Source organism: Gigantopelta aegis, chromosome 10 (genome assembly GCF_016097555.1).
Source record: "Gigantopelta aegis isolate Gae_Host chromosome 10, Gae_host_genome, whole genome shotgun sequence".
In the NCBI taxonomy this organism is placed as follows: domain Eukaryota; kingdom Metazoa; phylum Mollusca; class Gastropoda; order Neomphalida; family Peltospiridae; genus Gigantopelta; species Gigantopelta aegis.
In genome coordinates, this window is record NC_054708.1 from 72473349 (window position 1) to 72491601 (window position 18253).

Consider the following 18253-nt stretch of genomic DNA (forward strand, 5'->3'; position numbering starts at 1 on the left):
GAAATGGAAGCCAGTCAAGGGGGTGTAGGTGAGCTTGTTTTTGAGGGGGGGGAAGCTGGTCATAAAGAACCAGGCAAAAACCGGGGTCATTTACGTCCATAATTGCATGGATATCGGCATTCATGATTTTCATGAGTGTGCTGTTGGAACGGAGCTCCCAGGAAGCTCAACAGTTGTTGAAATACATGAGGGACGTAATGATGTTGGCTAATAGAAGTTCGTCTTGGCCGTGGTATGATGAACAATTTCGGATAAAAAAGGCTAGACACCCAGAAAATTCATGGGGGGTTATTGATAACGAGCTGTGGCTTCTATGCATGTCAGGTGTCGGGGGTGTTAGGCAAATGGGAGTGGGCTAGGCAAGCACCAGCGGGCAGTCCAACCAGCCCTTTCGGGCAACCCAAGGGACTAGCCCCGTCGGGAGTGGGGTCAAAACATGCTGGGGGTTCAACAAAGGAAAATGTTCCTTTGCCAGGTGCAAGTTCATGCACTTATGCGGAAAATGTGGTGGACGCCACCCAGCTATGTAGTGTAAGCTGTAAGGACCTTTACACCTTAGGAAAATCCCCGATTCACACAAATAATTTGGCTCAGCAGTTACAAGATTATCCTGATAAGATAGCAGGACAGGAATTGATAGAAGGCTTTACAGAGGGTTTTACATTAAAATATCAGGGGCCAAGGGAGGCAACAGAGGCAAATAATTTAAAAAGTGTAACGCAGGCCCCTGACATACTTAGGGTAAAAATTGAAAAAGAGATTTCATTAGGTAGGGTGGCAGGACCATTTCCAGAGCGTCCAATAAAAACTTTGAGAATTTCACCTCTGGGGTTAGTTCCAAAAAATGATGGAGATTTTAGAGTTATCCACCACCTGTCATATCCCAATGCAGCATCAGTAAACGACTACATCGACCCTAATTTTTGTTCTGTGCATTATGCAAACATCGATGAGGCAGTGCAAAAAATTCAGATGCTAGGAAAGGGAGCCTTGCTAGGAAAATCTGATATAAAATCTGCATTTCGGCTACTACCAGTAAGTCCAGGAGATTTTGAGCTTCTCGGTTTTAAAATAGACGGCAGATATTACTTTGACAAATGTCTGCCTATGGGGGCGTCAATCAGCTGCGCATTATTTGAGAAATTTTCTACCTTTATTCAGTGGGAGGTTGAAAAGCAGTGTGTGCACAAGTCACCAGTGGTTTTACATTACCTAGATGATTTTCTTTTTGAATGTCACATGGTAATGGAAAGTTTTCAGAATGCATGTTCCAGGTTAGGTGTTCCAATCGCGGTAGAGAAAACTGAAGGCCCCAGTACACTCTTGGTTTTTCTGGGCATCGAAATAGACACACAAAATATGGTCTTACGACTACCAGAGAGAAAACTATGGGATTTGACACAACTCATAACTGCTATTTTACAGAAAAAGAAAATCACATTAAAAACATTACAGTCATTAATTGGGTCATTGAACTTTGTATGCCAAGTGGTAAAACCAGGTCGGGCTTTTATTAGGCGCATGATTGATGCAACAAGAGGGGTTACTAAACCACACCACAATATCCGGGTTACTCAAGGTATCAAGGCTGACTTGGACCTATGGTTAGACTTCTTGAAATACTACAATGGGGTCACTGTCATGCCTGATTTGTTCTGGACAAGTAGTGACTCGCTGGAATTTTTCACTGATAGTGCGGGAGGGAGAGAAAAGGGATTTGGTGTTTACTTCCGGGGTCATTGGGCATATGGGTCTTGGCCTACGGAATGGTGGCAAATGGGGCTGCTTCGAAACATAACATTTTTGGAACTCTTCCCAGTGGTTGTAGCAGTAACAATTTGGGGCAACAGGCTGCAGAACAAAAAGTTGCTATTTCACATTGACAATGAGGCAGTAGTAGTTGTGATCAATAAGAAAACGTCTAAATGTGCCATGGTAATGACATTATTAAGGAAATTGGTCCTGATAACTTTGCGAAAGAACATTTTGTTAAAAGCCGTACACATTGCGGGAAAAAAGAATGTAATAGCAGATGCTATTTCTCGTTGTCAGTGGGACAAGTTCCGGAAGCTGACACCAGAAGCAGACTGGATTCCCGCCAAGATACCTCCACAGGTTTGGCAGCTTTGACAGCAGAGGCAAATAGGCTTTTAAAAAATTCTATGGCAAGTCAGACATGGAACACCTACAAAACTGCAGAGAAGCGGCTAGAAAAGTTTAGACTGCAACTTAATTTGTCTCCATTATGGCCAGTACCTTTAGAACACTTAATCCACTTTATTGCTTATCTGTCTCTGGAACAATTATCACCATCCACCGTTCGAACCTACATTAGCGGATTAAGTAACTGGCATAGATTAAATGGGTATGGGGACCCGACAAAGCACTTTGTAATTTCAAAGCTCCTGGAGGGATTTAGTAGGGGGAATACTAGACTGGATGTACGAAGCCCCATCACTTTGCCAGTCTTAGAGAAGATAGTGGCAGCATTATCACATGTTTGTTCGTCTCAGTTCGAGACTGAGCTCTTTGCAACAGCTTTTAAGTTGGCCTTTTTCGCATTCCTACGTGTGGGGGAAATAACATCTGCTACACGAGGTGACAATTCAAACAGGGCTGTTGGGGTACATGATGTTAGTTTAATTTTCAGACTGGGGGAACAACTGCCATATCGGGTAAAGCTTCTCATAAGAAAATCTAAGAATGACCAAAGGGGTAACGGCTATTTACTGTATCTGGAAAGATTCACAAATGAGAACATCTGTCCAGTTCTGGGGGTATACAAATATTTGCAGTCAAGAAATAAGACCGGTTCTCCCCAGCTGCTGACCCATTACAATGGGGTATCTGTAACCAGATACCAGTTTAACACCATTCTCAAACGGACATTACAGTTTATAAATAGCAACGGCCAATGTTACAAATCACATAGTTTTAGAATAGGAGCGGCAACGGAGGCGGCGGCAAGGGGTGTACCCAAGGAAACCATAAAGCTGTGGGGCCGTTGGCGTTCAGGGGCTTACAACAGGTATATTCGGTTTCCACATAAGTAATTTATCAATGTAAATTTATCGATTGTAGGTAGGCATGAAGTGTGGATTATAGGATCGTCAATAGTGCATTGGGCGGGAATCCAGGCGCAAACCAGACCAGGTGGAGGTAACCTAGGGTTACAACAGGTGGGTATAGGCGTAAAATGGTATGGGAATAGGGGAATGCGGTGGTCGCAGTTGGATCAGTTTATTTTGGGCAAGTTGCAACATCAAACCCCACCTAATTCCATGATCTAGCAACTGGGGTCCAATGATATGGTTACGGTTAAAAACAGGGTCCTTATCCAGGAGATTACTTGTTCAGTTTTGCGACTGAGGTCACTACTTCCGTCTGTAAGGATCATTTGGTCGAATATGTTGCCGCGCCTCTACTGGCATGGAGCGGAACATCCAAAGCAGGTGGACAAAGCTCGGAAAAGGGTAAACGGTGCAGTGAAAGCACTGGTCCTTGCAGGGGGGGGGGGGGGGGGGGGGGGGGGCAGTGATTGGGCACCCCGCTGTGACCGTAAAAGAGTTGGAGTTGTTCAGGAATGATGGAGTGCATCTGTCGAGCAAAGGAAATGGGGTGTACCTGGATGGAATGCGGGGTGCCATGAAAGCGTTGCTCTTGGGAGGGGGAAAGGTTTTTCCATAACTGAGCTATTGAGGGTATGGGTGGAGTGGATATAGACTCACTCCTGTGGCGGGACCCTCGGGGGACAGCTACAGAGCTAAGGTTCATCTGGCCCAGGGTTAGGTCCTACCTACTGGACAGTAGGGGGACAGGTCAATATAAAGGATTCACTCGAGACTGCCTGAGGGATCCGCTCCACCTTCGGGGCCGAAGGGGAGTTTTTCAGCCCACCTACGATTGCCGAGGGGGCAGGTTAATTGGATACGCTCGACCTTTGGGGCCGAAGGCAAGTTTAGCCCACCTACGTTTGCCGAGGGGGCAGGTTAATTAGGGGGGGGGGGGCAGTTAACAGATTGGGAACCTTGGCTCGCTGACTTGCCACATACTCTCTAGTGAGGGCAGTCAGTATGTCCCCAGGGGGTTCTGTTATAGGTAATAGCTGCGGCCAGGGTTTATCCAAAACATTAAGGGGTTGGGGGGGGTGTTTTCACCTGTACATAAAGTAAATATGAGGGCAAGTAATATGTAGTAGGTAACATGTATATAAAATTGAAGTCTGTAATAAATATGTAATATGATTCCTTCGTGTTGTGTATTTTATCTTGACATTAAGACAGATTATTTGTAATACCAAATAATCCCATTTAATGGCAGTAAAATATATCTACGTTAAAGTTAACTAGGGGTTGAGACCCAATAAAAAGCACCCCCCCTTTTCAAACTAAGGGAGATAACTTTAAATGCATAGATTGATACTAGCTATATAAGCGCAACACATAGAAATATCAGTCTCTCCCATCGATCAGCCATCACGACAGCTAGTTTTTAAAATTCCCACCCACCCATGCACCGCACAAAAATGTATTCAGGATACTGCTGCTGAGTATTTTATTTTGCAGATACCAACCTTCGAAGGAACCAGGGAGCAGTCCATCATAGGCACGAAGTGCAGTACATACAAGCATATTCACAACAAGGAGATCTGGTTACAGATCGAACATTTGGACTTTAATTGTGTTATTATTCTAATTGTGTTATTATTCTAAGGAATTTCTGAGTTTTATTGTCGCAGTGATAGCGGGACCCTCAGGGGACAGCTACAGAGCTAAGGTTCATCTGGCCCAGGGTTAGGTCCTACCTACTGGACAGTAGGGGGACAGGTCAATATAAAGGATTCACTCGAGACTGCCTGAGGGATCCGCTCCACCTTCGGGGCCGAAGGGGAGTTTTTCAGCCCACCTACGATTGCCGAGGGGGCAGGTTAATTGGATACGCTCGACCTTTGGGGCCGAAGGCGAGTTTAGCCCACCTACGTTTGCCGAGGGGGCAGGTTAATTAGGGGGGGGCAGTTAACAGATTGGGAACCTTGGCTCGCTGACTTGCCACATACTCTCTAGTGAGGGCAGTCAGTATGTCCCCAGGGGGTTCTGTTATAGGTAATAGCTGCGGCCAGGGTTTATCCAAAACATTAAGGGGTTGGGGGGGTGTTTTCACCTGTACATAAAGTAAATATGAGGGCAAGTAATATGTAGTAGGTAACATGTATATAAAATTGAAGTCTGTAATAAATATGTAATATGATTCCTTCGTGTTGTGTATTTTATCTCAACATTAAATTCTTATAAATTCTTGTATGTTAGTGCCAATGAGAACCCGTTTTATTGGCAATGTTCATTTGAAGTTGGGCAATTTAACATGGATTTCAATGGCAGATGACATCTGTGTAGTGAGACCTTTTTACTCATTGATACATTGGTCAATAACAAAAAGTATATTCAGTCTTTGTCAGGAAAGGGAGTGATAATTCGCGCTCCCCTCTGCACTCACCTGGAAAGTTTTAGGAGAGTGACAAATTTATCATCTTGCATGCAATAACATATATTTTAAATGATTTTCACCTGAAACTTCATGTGATTGCTCGCCTGGCATCATTTAATGCGAGTGGTCTTCAGCCCATCTTGATTTTGCTTATGGTGAAGACTGTATTTGTATATACTGTAGCACAATAAATAACAAATTGAGTGTGGTATACACTCTTCTATTACTTTAAATGGCCTAACTTAAAGGCACATACCCTAGTTTCAGCCAGTAAAAATGGACACTAAATTTAGTTAATCTATATACACCTGCAAAACATTTGAATATGGTTATAACAGAGAAAAGCTGACGTTTGTATGTTTAAACAGGGAAATGCCATCTAAAAATAGACTAGATTTTGTCTCAGTAACCATTACTTCTCAAACAAATGTGCATTTTTAGAATTGTGAAAATTTTATTTTGGGGTACTACAAAAACCTGGATGATAATAAAATGTAAGTACTCCTAATTTAAATGATCAAAAACAGCTTTTAATAACGAAAAATATGTTGTAGTGTTTGAAAACTAGTGTCTGTCATAAACGGAAGTTTGTGGTGGTTCTAAATGGAGACAATTAATGATGGATTTACTATACTGTTATGATCACTAATTTTTTCCTCTTTGTCGACAGATTTGAAACCTATTATCGATGGACCGGAGTTGCTAGCACTAGACTATCCAGAATTCACAGATGTTATTCAAAGCTCATCAAAATCTCCTACATACTACCAGTTCTATCCCAATGAGAAAACAATGAGTGAAGCAAAAAAGGTTTGCAGAAAATTTGGAGGCTTTTTGCCAGCCATTCATAAAGTTTCTGAGCAGAGGTTGCTCCTTTCTAAACTGAGTGGCTATTCGTCCTGTACTAAATGGCTTCTAGGTATGTATTTTTTTTTTTTTTTTTTTTATTATTATTATTATTTTTTTTTTTTGTATTCCACTGCCCCTTTCCTTTCTCTCCTTTGAATTCCATCTCATTTCTTCCCGATCTGGCAACTCCTATCTTTCAACCTCTTTCGCTGTCCACCTCCACATCCCAGTGCTTGTCTCTCCAACCGTGACAGGTGCTTGTCTCTTGTGGCTATCTGTGCCACACACCTGCCATTCCCCATCAGTTGTATGTATTTATTTGAATACTCCATGTCTAAAAGCTCAAATAGGTTGGATGCAGTACATACGTGCGGTTCAGCTAAAAACAAAATTGAAATATATTAATTTCAATGAGACTGTCTAGACTGGATGCGTGCTATGTGTGCAAAACACATGTGGTCAGCTGAAATGAAATAATCGTATACAGCCCAAAATGCATTAGAAGAAACAATTTAATAGAGAGCAGGTTTCCCTTTACATAAATCATAAAGGCATACCCAGAAACATAGTGTCTAGCAATAATTAATAATGCCTTTAAAGCCGCAAAAAAAAAACTAAGTTCAGAGATGAAAGTTTTCTGGAATTCTGGATTTTTAATCGTCTGTATACAAGTACATTGTTTCCGAGTTTTCTGTTGTTTGTCCAAAAAAATTAATATCCTCCATCCGAAACTTATAATATGGTTTCAGTATACATTCTAAATGTACAACCTGAATCCTAGAGCCATCTTGGTACCCTACCACCAATATTAAAATTTATGGATTTTATTGTCATAATCCACTTTCATCTGTTTTCATTTCTGCATGAGGCACTTACCTTTTGTTGTTAAACAAAACAAACTTTTTCGTGTTCTAGCTATGTCTAACGGCAAACGATTTCCAAAATGGCTGACCAAAATAGCAAATATTATTCTCAAATAGTCCTCTGACAGTACAAATAAGGTCTTGAAACGATTTGTACATTTTAAAAAACAAAAATACATCCATGATTATAAAATTTAATGCACAAAACAGGTTTATTTCATAGTTTGTTTTCATTCAACAATTACCATGATAATAAAACAATGAAATGTTATCAATGAAACATTTAGAAATAGTTATGCTTACCGATATAATGACATTTATTTCTTTTAATTCAAATAATGATATACACAGGGCAAAATATTTCATGAGAACCGGCCATAGTTCTGTTCACGTGTCTGTTACGTAACTTTAAAATCACAGGAATCGGCAATTGGTTACTTGGTGCTCAATTACATTCTAAAATTAAAAGTACCATATATCGGTAATGAAAGTGAAAATCAGTTTATCTTTTCAAATACATTTGAACCACCAATGTAGCACAGAACCATAGTTGAAGTGTTTTAGGATTAGGTAGGCCTAACTCATCGGTTACAAGAACTATATTCACGTAACCGAACAATTAGTTATCAAAGTAAAACTCATGTGAACTGATTTCCGGTTACCTAAATTATTTTAATATTCTCCCTATTTGAATTTTTTTAGAGCATAACTAATTAGTTCCAGAATGCATGGGTATGCTAAGAATTTTTAAGTTTTGTGTGAAAAAGCAAACAAGAAACGTTTGGCAGCAATTTTTGTTTGTCGCAAGTCACTTTTCAAAGATGTTAACTAACGTTCGGTTTGCTCATGGCGAACAATCCGTTTCTTAACGCTAATGACAAAACATTTCGCGAACTCCCGCATTAAAAAACATAGGGCAGGTTAAGTATTTGTGAAAGTAGAAATGATTCCAGTTTCATTCAAATTGTAATTACAATGTCCTCTATATGATAATTATATGATGGGGAGATTTCATTTTATGGCCCGGTTCACTGTTTCGGTTTAGCTATTTAATAAACATTGCATTTTCTTATTGAAAAATGTATTTATTTATTTATTTTAAACATTCTCTTAAATTATTATTATGTCAACCTGTTACAATATTTTGCTAAGTGATGAAGAACTAGAATAAAATACATGGAACAGCTAGTTGAATTGAAAAAGGCCATTTATTGGTGACGTAATAAATGACGAGAATTGACATATTCATATACATATCTAACTAGTTACATAACAATATATATGCAATGAATTAAATTTAACAATATTATCACTGATAAAATTGTCTTATTACCATGTCATCAAAGATGTGGGCAACATTATACGCCACCATATTGTGAACATCACAATAACCCCATCCAAAACATAGTATAACCTAACAATTCGTTAACAAATATAACCTGTTTGTCAGGGTTTTTATTTCTATGAAGCAAAACACATTATAATCCTAAACAATCCAAACAAACCCCCCCCCCCCCCCCCAAAAAAAAAAAACCCACCATAGTCAGAGGCCATTATACCCCTGACATGTATGCAGACACAAATATTATGATACAGAAAATTATGTTTGTCAGAGGCCCTTGTCCCCATGACGCAAATGTTTCAAACAAAATATATCATGAATTCACAAATGCATAGTTACAAGAAGACCTTGTCCCCAGGACTTCATGGGTCAAACAGAATGCACTATTATAAAATTGTGGTTGTCAGAGTCCCTTGTCCCCATGACGTCCATGATTTAAGCCAATACATTATGAATACACAAATTCATGTTTGTCAGAAGCCCTTGTCCCCATGACGCCCATGGTTCACGCAAATACAATATGAATACTCAATTCATTGTAGTCAGAAGCCCTTGTCCCCATGACTACTACTCCTAATCACAATTGCCCCTGTTTCCATAATTCCACATATTTACCTAGCATTGATATTTCTGTATGATATCACCCATAGTGGTGCGTTATCAGCAAAATTGTAATGCAGGTACCCGAATGTACTTATTGAAAGCATTGGAATGTCACCTACCCATTTGTTGAATTTTTTCATCTGGAATACCCATCATAGCTGCTGTGGTTGCTGCACCTATTCGAAAGCTATGGCTTTTATAATGGTCTGTGCTAAGTCCACTCCAGATCAATTATAGATTCAGTTGTTGGCAAAAGAACTGACGCGAAACAGGTGAGCCATCTGCTAGAGCAAATAATGGGCCTGGTGCATTTCCCCGTATTTGGATGAATTCCCACAAAGTCTGTATTGGGCACAAGACAGCTTGAGATGTATTCTTATTCAAAATCAGAGTAGGTATATGCTTCCCGGCACTATGTTTGAAGTGCTGCATTCGTAGCTCAATGGAAGTAGGGACATCCTGATCAAAAGAGAATGTTATGTCTTGCATACCAATGTTATGAGCTGCTGCCCTGGAACTAGTGATTTCTCCCACTCTTAGAAATGCGTGAAATACTAGTAAGTACATGGCTCTGAGCATCATTTTCTGGAAATGTGATTGGCACACATGATCAAGTGATGTAATCAAATTCTTTAAAATCTTCGGTGTAATTGGTAAACGTGTATTTCCAGAATTTCAAAGTTTTTTCAATCCTTGCAGCATTTTGCGAATGATAAAATGCTGTGTCACATCAGGAAATCCACCCAGTTTAAAGATATATCCGAGTGGAGATATGTATGTAAAAACTGTTGCTGCAGCCATTTTGCAGAAACTGTTGCTGCAGCCATTTTGTCTCTAAAGCACATTGCAATAAAAAGAGAAACTTGTTCTAATGTAGCTGGTAAAATAGGTTTTGCAGCGAATTGTTTGGATAAAAACTGTTTGTACATAGAAAAAACATGTCTGTATGAACTCCTTGAAGACTGCGACAAAGCCGCTTGTAAAATATCACCTGCTAATGTTTCTAAAGAGTGATTAGAAATACTGGGACCTCTGTTGGGATCAATTCCATGTGTGGAAATGTTTCTCTGAATTCCAGAATGAGTGAACGAGAAAGTTGATCAGCCCCAATATTTTTAACAACTGGAATATGTGTAGCTTTGAGCAGAATATTATGTTTCAACACTTGTATCATAAAACGACGCACTAATTTCATAATAGTTGGATCTTTGGATGTTTGGTTATTGATAATATAGACCACTGCCATATTATCTGAGTAGAAATTGATGCATCTATTTTTCAAGTGTTGAGACCACAATTCCAAAGCCAGTACAATTGGAAATAGCTCTTTCACTGCAATATGAACTGATAACAATTCTCCCTGCCAAGAACCTGTAAACCATTTGTTGTGAAACATTCCCCCAAAACCCATACTGCTGGCATCAGTATAGAAACAGAGTTTATCAGAAGAGTCCCAAATATCTGACAACATTAAAACTTTTCCATTAAAATGGTCAATAAATACCAACCAAGTATCCATGTCTGCTCGGGCCTCTAACGTTAGATGTCATCTGTGGTTAGGTTTCCTTAAACCAAGAGTCAGATCAATAATACGCCTAAGAAATGGACGGCCTGGTATAATAACTGTGCATGCAAAGTTCAAAAGTCCTATGAGAGATTGAAGTTCTTGTAAGGAAACTTTCTTTTTCTTTAAAGACAAAAGACTGTCTTTTAACTTTCTTTGTTTGTCGAACGGGAGCCTGACTTCCATAGCAATTGAATCAATTTCTAAACCTAAAAAGGTTATCGTGGTGGTTGGGTAAACAGTTTTTTCCTGTTTAATGGGGATACCTATGTCGTTTGCAATTTGCATAAAATTCTGCAAACTGTTTTGACAAGAGTTTGCATTTTGGGCTCCAATAAATAGAAAATCATCTAATACATGTACACAACATTCTGCTTCAAAATGATGATCCATAACCCAATGAATTGCCGAGCTAAACAATTCAAATAATTTACAAGAAAAACTTAAACCCATTGGAAGTGTTTTATCAAAGTAGAATAAGCCATTAATAGTAAAACCTAATAATTCATGATCTAATGGGTGAATTGGGATGATCTTGAAAGCATTCTCGATATCTGTTTTAGCTAGTAATTCTCCTTTTCGGCATTTTGTTATCAACCGTACTGCATCATCTAATGTTTGATATCTGACTGCACATAAATCATGAGGTATACCATCATTTATTGAGGAACCTTCTGGAAATGACAAGTGATGTATAATTCTATATTCCCCTGGTTGCTTTTTAGGAATTAGACCCAATGGAGAACTTTGAAAATTTGGAAATGGAATAGACTGAAATGGTCCTGAGACTCGTCCTGCTTTTAATTCTTTTGTAATTTTTTGCATTAAAATGTCTGAGTTGGTACTTGACATAAATGTCCTTTTACCCTGGAAAGGAATTTTAAAACCAAATATAAATCCTTGTAATAAAAATGTTTTATCTTCTGTTGGGTATCCATGTAGCCAAAACTTTAATCTTTTAGGATCCACTGGAGTTATTAGGTCCTGATTTTTTGTAGTAGGAGTATCCAGATTTCTAATTTCCGGAGACTGTTGCTGACTGTTTGAGAGGACAACACCGTCTGCTATGAGATCCTTGGCACCGCTGACAGATGTGTCGAAAGGAGCACTGTGCTCCCCTGCTACATATTCCTTTCATGTTGTTAAAACTGAAACAGTATTTCTCAGCTGTACTGGATTTAGCTTTAATGGCTTGCTGAAATGCCCCTTTTGACACAGACTTGGCTTTAAATGATAGGCCCATTGCCAATGCTTCCTGATAAAGTTCTAGATTTATCTGTTCCCAGGGTAAATCTGCGGGAGAAAGCTCTCTCCATTGCCTGAAAGAGCGGTCATAATTAAGAGCCGCTGAGCACATGCCTGCTGCGCAAGCTTTTGCACTGTAAGTGCATATTTCATCAAATGTGATGCCTCCTGTGAGTGCCGTTCACAATATATCCCCACAAATATGTGAAAGGCTGTCAACCAGTGGGCGACAGATTCAAATTTATACTCCGTGGGGTTTTGTTTAACAAACGTGATACCTCCACCTGTTTCTGACATGGAGTATCTTTCTTTCAATGTATGTTGGCTGATTAATGCACCCATATCCACATACTCATTTGCCCATATTTTAGCCTTCAACTTGGGATCAATTCCCAATGCAAGTGGCTTACCAATACTTTGTTTTCCCATACTTGTGTTCCATTTACTAACTGAAGGTTCCGTACCTGTAATATTTTCAGGTGTATTGAGCAGGTCCTCCAACACCTGGTTGCTGAACTTTGGCATTCTACTGCAACAGCTGGTGGTGCCTCTGTTTCCGACCTGGCTGGCTGGGCGGACAGTTGTTGCTGTGGTGTTGGCGGATCTGTGTTCAAGCTCCCACTTGAATGCAGTGCAGCGATCACTGATTTTGTGATTGCCGGAATTGCATCATTGATGCACTTCTGAATCTGTTGTTCAAGGCTAACTGGCTGGTTTGCTTGTCCTGCTGTTTTTGCTCTAGAAACTTCTGCAGACTTTGTAGATTTAGCTGATTTAACAGATTTCCTGGCATTGTCTAGACGTCTCGACTTCCTTGGAGGCGGGTCGGTGCCTTTTGTGGACATTATGCTGTAATCACCAATATATATTTAATTTATTACTTTCACAAAGATATAATTATAAATTCAATTATGCAATTACACATTTTTACCTCTTACCCCTCAGTAGCTCCATTAGTTATTGTAACTCTAGGTGTGAGATTTATTATTTGAAACATAGATGTATACGGATAAATGCTCAAACTATAGTGTATTGTAATCAAGATTATACCTCAACAATTATTGTAGGCTGTTTGTACAATGCCTATAATATAATGCATTGCTACTTAGATCGCAATGCGTCATAACATTCAGTGGTTATGTCACAACAGTACCGAACACTTGCCTTAAGTATACACATACATGTTTACTACAACTGCACTATACCTCCCAATTATGTTATTTAACACAAGACAGCTGCAAAGGTTCCTAGTAAACCAAAGCAGATAGTGCAAAAACAGGCATTTATGTGAATCATAGCACAGTATACAGTATAATTGGACCAATACCTCAATTATGCCTTTTATCACAAACATTGTGATAAGTTTTCAGCACAACATATAGCACCAAATCATACTAAGCATACTTCTCGTGCTTCATCTCACAGACAAATTCAAAGAGTAAACATCACCCAGTGCACCCCGTATACTCACACTAACATTTATGTGATAAATCCCATTAAGATGACACAATACAGTTGCAGCGAGTATCCATGTGTATCATCATTTGTAACCTCAGCACAGGCTAACTAGACACAACTTATACATGTAGGCTTATCACAACCCGATATGCTTAATACGAATTAGACATACCTTTGCACATATATACACCTACAGTTATGCGTTCAAAAATTACGAAATACCGTATAGCTAATTTGCAAATTATTGTTAGCTATAGCATATGTGTATCATGAAAATTTTAAATCTCCGTTGTCACAGTATTAATTGACCTAATTATTGCCCCGCGTACATTTCTGTATTATTTGAGCATGCCATGCTCCAAGTTAAAGTGAACGCCATCACTAAATATGGGAGTTATACTGTTCTTAACTCCTTGAATGTTCCAATATTGCATGGCTGGTTTATTTGCTAACTCTGCTTTCAATAGGGTGTTAACAAGCTGTACACGTTGGTTATATACTTGTGAAGAAATATGTCTTTAAAGAGAAGCGTGGTAACAACTGACATATTGTTGTAAGTTTAATATCGTATCGCTTAGCAAATGTTTCTGCAATGCACATCAGTTTTAATATTAACTCATGTGAAAAGTCAGTGTCTATCTCTGCTTTTCTGCAGTCCAAGTCATTTCCTCCAACATGCAACAATAAATGATCCGGTTTAAAATGGTGTATAACATGTTCCATTCTTGATACGTGTCCAGAATTGTACAATTTGCCACCACTGATTCCACAATAGTTCACCACGACAGACTGTCCTAAGTTAAAGTTCTTTAATAACGGCCGCTCCGCAATATAATCGCCCAGTCTCCGTACGTGGGAACTTCCTACCAGTAGCACGGCCATTCTTTGTTTACATTCAGTGAGCGTACACTGGACGCGAAAACGAGGCCGAAGTCATGGGCTATTTTTAGCTCATTCCCGATAGAACTTTTCTTCTTTTCACTCACTGGATAGCGAAGTTGGTAAACACATTAATTGGTAAAAAGCAGCATTTTTATATCTTTTCCACCTTCTAGAATACCTTCTTAAACATATGTAAACGAATAAACTTACAATTCTACCCCAAAATGTAGATTATTTAATGGAATCTTCGTTGATTAATACTAATTACCAAATTGTTTTACTTAATAGCGCCCTCTGTTAGATCTTTGATCAAGAACCATAACCGTGAGTTTCAAGTAATAGGACGAGTTGTCTTTTCATGCTTAATTTTGGATTATTCAACAGTTTACATAAATAGATTTAACTGCATTAAATAACATTTTAATCACCTGCAATTTGGTATGTAAATTATAGCTTTTTATATCTTCGATGGTTTTATTTGGCATCGCTAGTCATTCGGAACAGTGATATTCTATTATTTAACGGAAATGTCCATGAATTACCATTTTCTAGTAATTTGAAGTGTATTGTTGTCTTTGTAGATCAGAAGATCAGAGGTGAAACATCTCACCAATACATCTATTAACATTTTCTTTTGCTTTTTAGCTCTACCTGTATTTGGGGTTTTAAAATTCTTTTATTTAAAACGTAACTTGAGGATTTTTGTTTCACCATCTATTTAGATTTTGTCCGTCGGTTCGTCCATACGTCCATCCATCTGTCAATGTAGCTGTTCATCACACTCCAACCCATTTCTTCTTTGTATAATTAGTCTGGTTTAGAGAAAGATCCAAAGAACGTTTTGGGACCAACAGGGTCAGTTGGCACATGTCAATACCAAATCCTGTTACAATTATAATTAAAATGTCCTATGTTTCCTAATTATATATTTTAGGTATAAATGGAACACGTCTGGTGCACACTCAGTGGATGGATGGTAGCTGGGTTGACTTTGCACTGTTTGATGGCAGTGTACCAGAAAAATATTTAGATAAGGAGGTAAAGGTCGCATACATGGATAAAGCTGTGTCATATTTGTGGAAGTATGGTCTTACCCAAACTGTAAAAGGCTGTTTTGTGTGCCAATATAAACAAAGGGGTGAGTTTATGGAATTTAGTGTGCAATATTAATATAAGCTCTAATTTTGTCTTACTTTAAAATATTGTAACCGCCATCTTAATTTTTTTGTTATAGTTTGAGAGATGTGTTTCAAGACATTTTATAATGCATTAATGAAGTTAATAAACATACAGAACTTCACACACATTATTTTTGCTTCTTATTATTGCCCAAGTTTATTTATGCGCAAGAATATATCCCATGAGATCACATAACGATTGAGTGGTATGTTCTTGAACAAAATAAACAAATGAATAAATGTTAGTAACACCCCAGCATAAAAATACCCATTTTGAAATTTAACATATAACTTTATTCAATAAACTATGGCTGCTTTAGGTTTCCGTTTTTCAATGGAAAATACCTTGGAATTTTTAGTTCAAATTTTTTTTTTCGACATGTATTTTAGCTTCACAACAATGGCAGCACGTCGCGACCATTTTCAGTGATCGATTGCTGATTGTAACAGCAAATATGAAAATAAATTTGATCATTTACAAACAAAAATATATGGGATATGAATTGTAGGTTGTTGTTTTTTTGTTTTGTTTTTTTAAATTCTGGTCAGAAAACCACTGTTATTGGGAATAGTGGATATAAATACTGGATAGCTGGCCACAAATGCCTGTAAGTAAATGCGACTTTTACATTTTTTTGCCTACTTTCAATCAACATTAACTGATCTAAAATATCATAAAAATTTGAAAAATCCAGGAAAATAATACTTCCTGATTCAAATATGAATTTCCTTTTATGTATTTATAAAACATTAAGTGAGTAAAAATATATGTGAGTAAAAATTATAAACTTGTACCCATTCAGTGTGGTTTTTCTCAAAAATTAATCCAGTAGTCTAAAGGTTAATAAAAATTGGGTGTCAAACAAAGTGCAATAAATAGAAAGTGAAAACATTGTATATGAAATATTGTATTCATTACATCCAGGGTTTTAAATTTAACGTCAAAAGATGTAACTGTACTTTTTATCTTGGGCAATACAACAAGTCTATGATTTGGTTCGAAGACGTTTATTCAAAACTGTTAGCCCCAATCTTGGATATGATGATCCGGACTATTTTAAAATCCTATAAATAAAACAAATATATTCTTAAGTACAGATGCAATATTAATAATCATTATATATATAATTTATATGTACTTCTGCTAAGTATTCATATATTCACATATACAGTTTAACTTTAAAATAATACAATATCACAGTTAATATATCTCATACAGTAAATTTCACCAGTCTACAATCATATAATGACATATTTACTAGTGTTATACATAGTTAAATAAATACAACATGACATTCAGTTAATATTTTTATAAAATATTACTATCAACATAACATGATGTGTGTATATCATAATAAAAAATACACACAACCTAATATATAATTGAGTCCATGCATACCTTATCTTTGGGACAAAGGTGCAAAACTGCAAACGATGTGTAATAACTTCCAAGGAAACACTAGACATACTCAGACCTGTCAACCTTTAGTCAAGAGAAAGCAGGAGGTGTGTGTGTGTTGAAAAAGCAGGAGATTTTGTCAAAAAGCAGGAGATTTTGTCAAAAAGCAGGAGATTTTTTAAATTCACACAATTTAACCCAAAATCGCAAGATTTAAAAAAAACATTATTACAATAAGTTATATGAATACTTTATAATGTCATATATACTTCTTAACCTTAGATCTTGGCATTAAAAAAATAAAAAAATAAAAAACCTTTTTTTTTTTTTTTTTTTTTTTAAGTTTAAATATTATTATGATTTAATACATATTTAAAAAAATATATATATTTTATCCAAAAATGTTAAGAACATGAACAAGAAATAAAAAAATTAATTAGTACATTTACGGTATTACACTTACAGCCTTACAGGTTGCGTTACATTATCATTTGTGGTTAGTGTACCTAAGTACCAAAGACATTTATATAAATCTTGTAAATTAATATTCAGTTTTTACTATAATGAGGAACGGTGGCGTGGTACTTATTTAAAATCATTATAATGATGCAATAAACATTGTATTTTCATTAATCATAAGTAAAACCTCATTATGGACATCGTGTGAAATATACCGGAATTATACCCATTTCCGTGAGTAACTTTATGTCAATGTCACACACATTTTTTAATTGTACAAAAATAATTTCTTGAAGTGTACCCTTATAACCAACATTTTACCGCACAAACATACAAAATTAACTGACACAAGTATGTTTATACAGCTAATTGGTCTTTTCGTTGTCTTGCTGTGACATGTGATTTTAACATGCATCGTGTGTATCGCTGTCAACTCGGGAGTCTGGCAGTTCAGATTTGTCATAGTTGCATTATGTAATCCAGTGGGAAGACATTTTACAATTCAGAGGTGTTATTAGAACTAAATTGGATAGTTGTTTTTTTATATGGCAACACTGAATGTCAAAGTTGAACAAGAATGCCTGTTGAATTAGCGGCAACACGCTTCGTAGCCATTACGATGACAACAAACATTATAATAACACTTCATTTTATAAACTCCATGTGCTTTTTTAACAATATAAATAGGCTATCCCACAATTCTCACTTCGGCAAAGGTTAAACAGTCGGGACAATTCGGCCTGTTACATTCTCGGAAACCAAAAGTAGTCGACATTTTCCGAATGAGAAAAAAAGGCAGAGTTACTTCCCTTCTGTTATTCTGACAAAAGAGGATCGATTTTTTTTTTATGCTTACAAAAATGTCATTTAACAGGAGAAACTGTCTCCCGCACAGATGAAAGGAGATTTGATCAAATACCGGGAGAC

The 18253-nt window shown here is 37.4% G+C and overlaps 1 protein-coding gene across 1 annotated transcript in view; it reads left to right on the plus strand.

Moving 5' to 3' along the window:
* The window catches only part of LOC121384267, a 54133-nt gene that overhangs the window by 19058 nt on the left and 16822 nt on the right, over positions 1–18253 (plus strand). Inside the window, exons 11-12 of the mRNA XM_041514584.1 lie at positions 6155–6403; positions 15225–15428. Of these exons, the coding sequence (XP_041370518.1) occupies positions 6155–6403; positions 15225–15428 (453 nt within the window). The remainder of the gene's footprint in view (positions 1–6154; positions 6404–15224; positions 15429–18253) is intronic.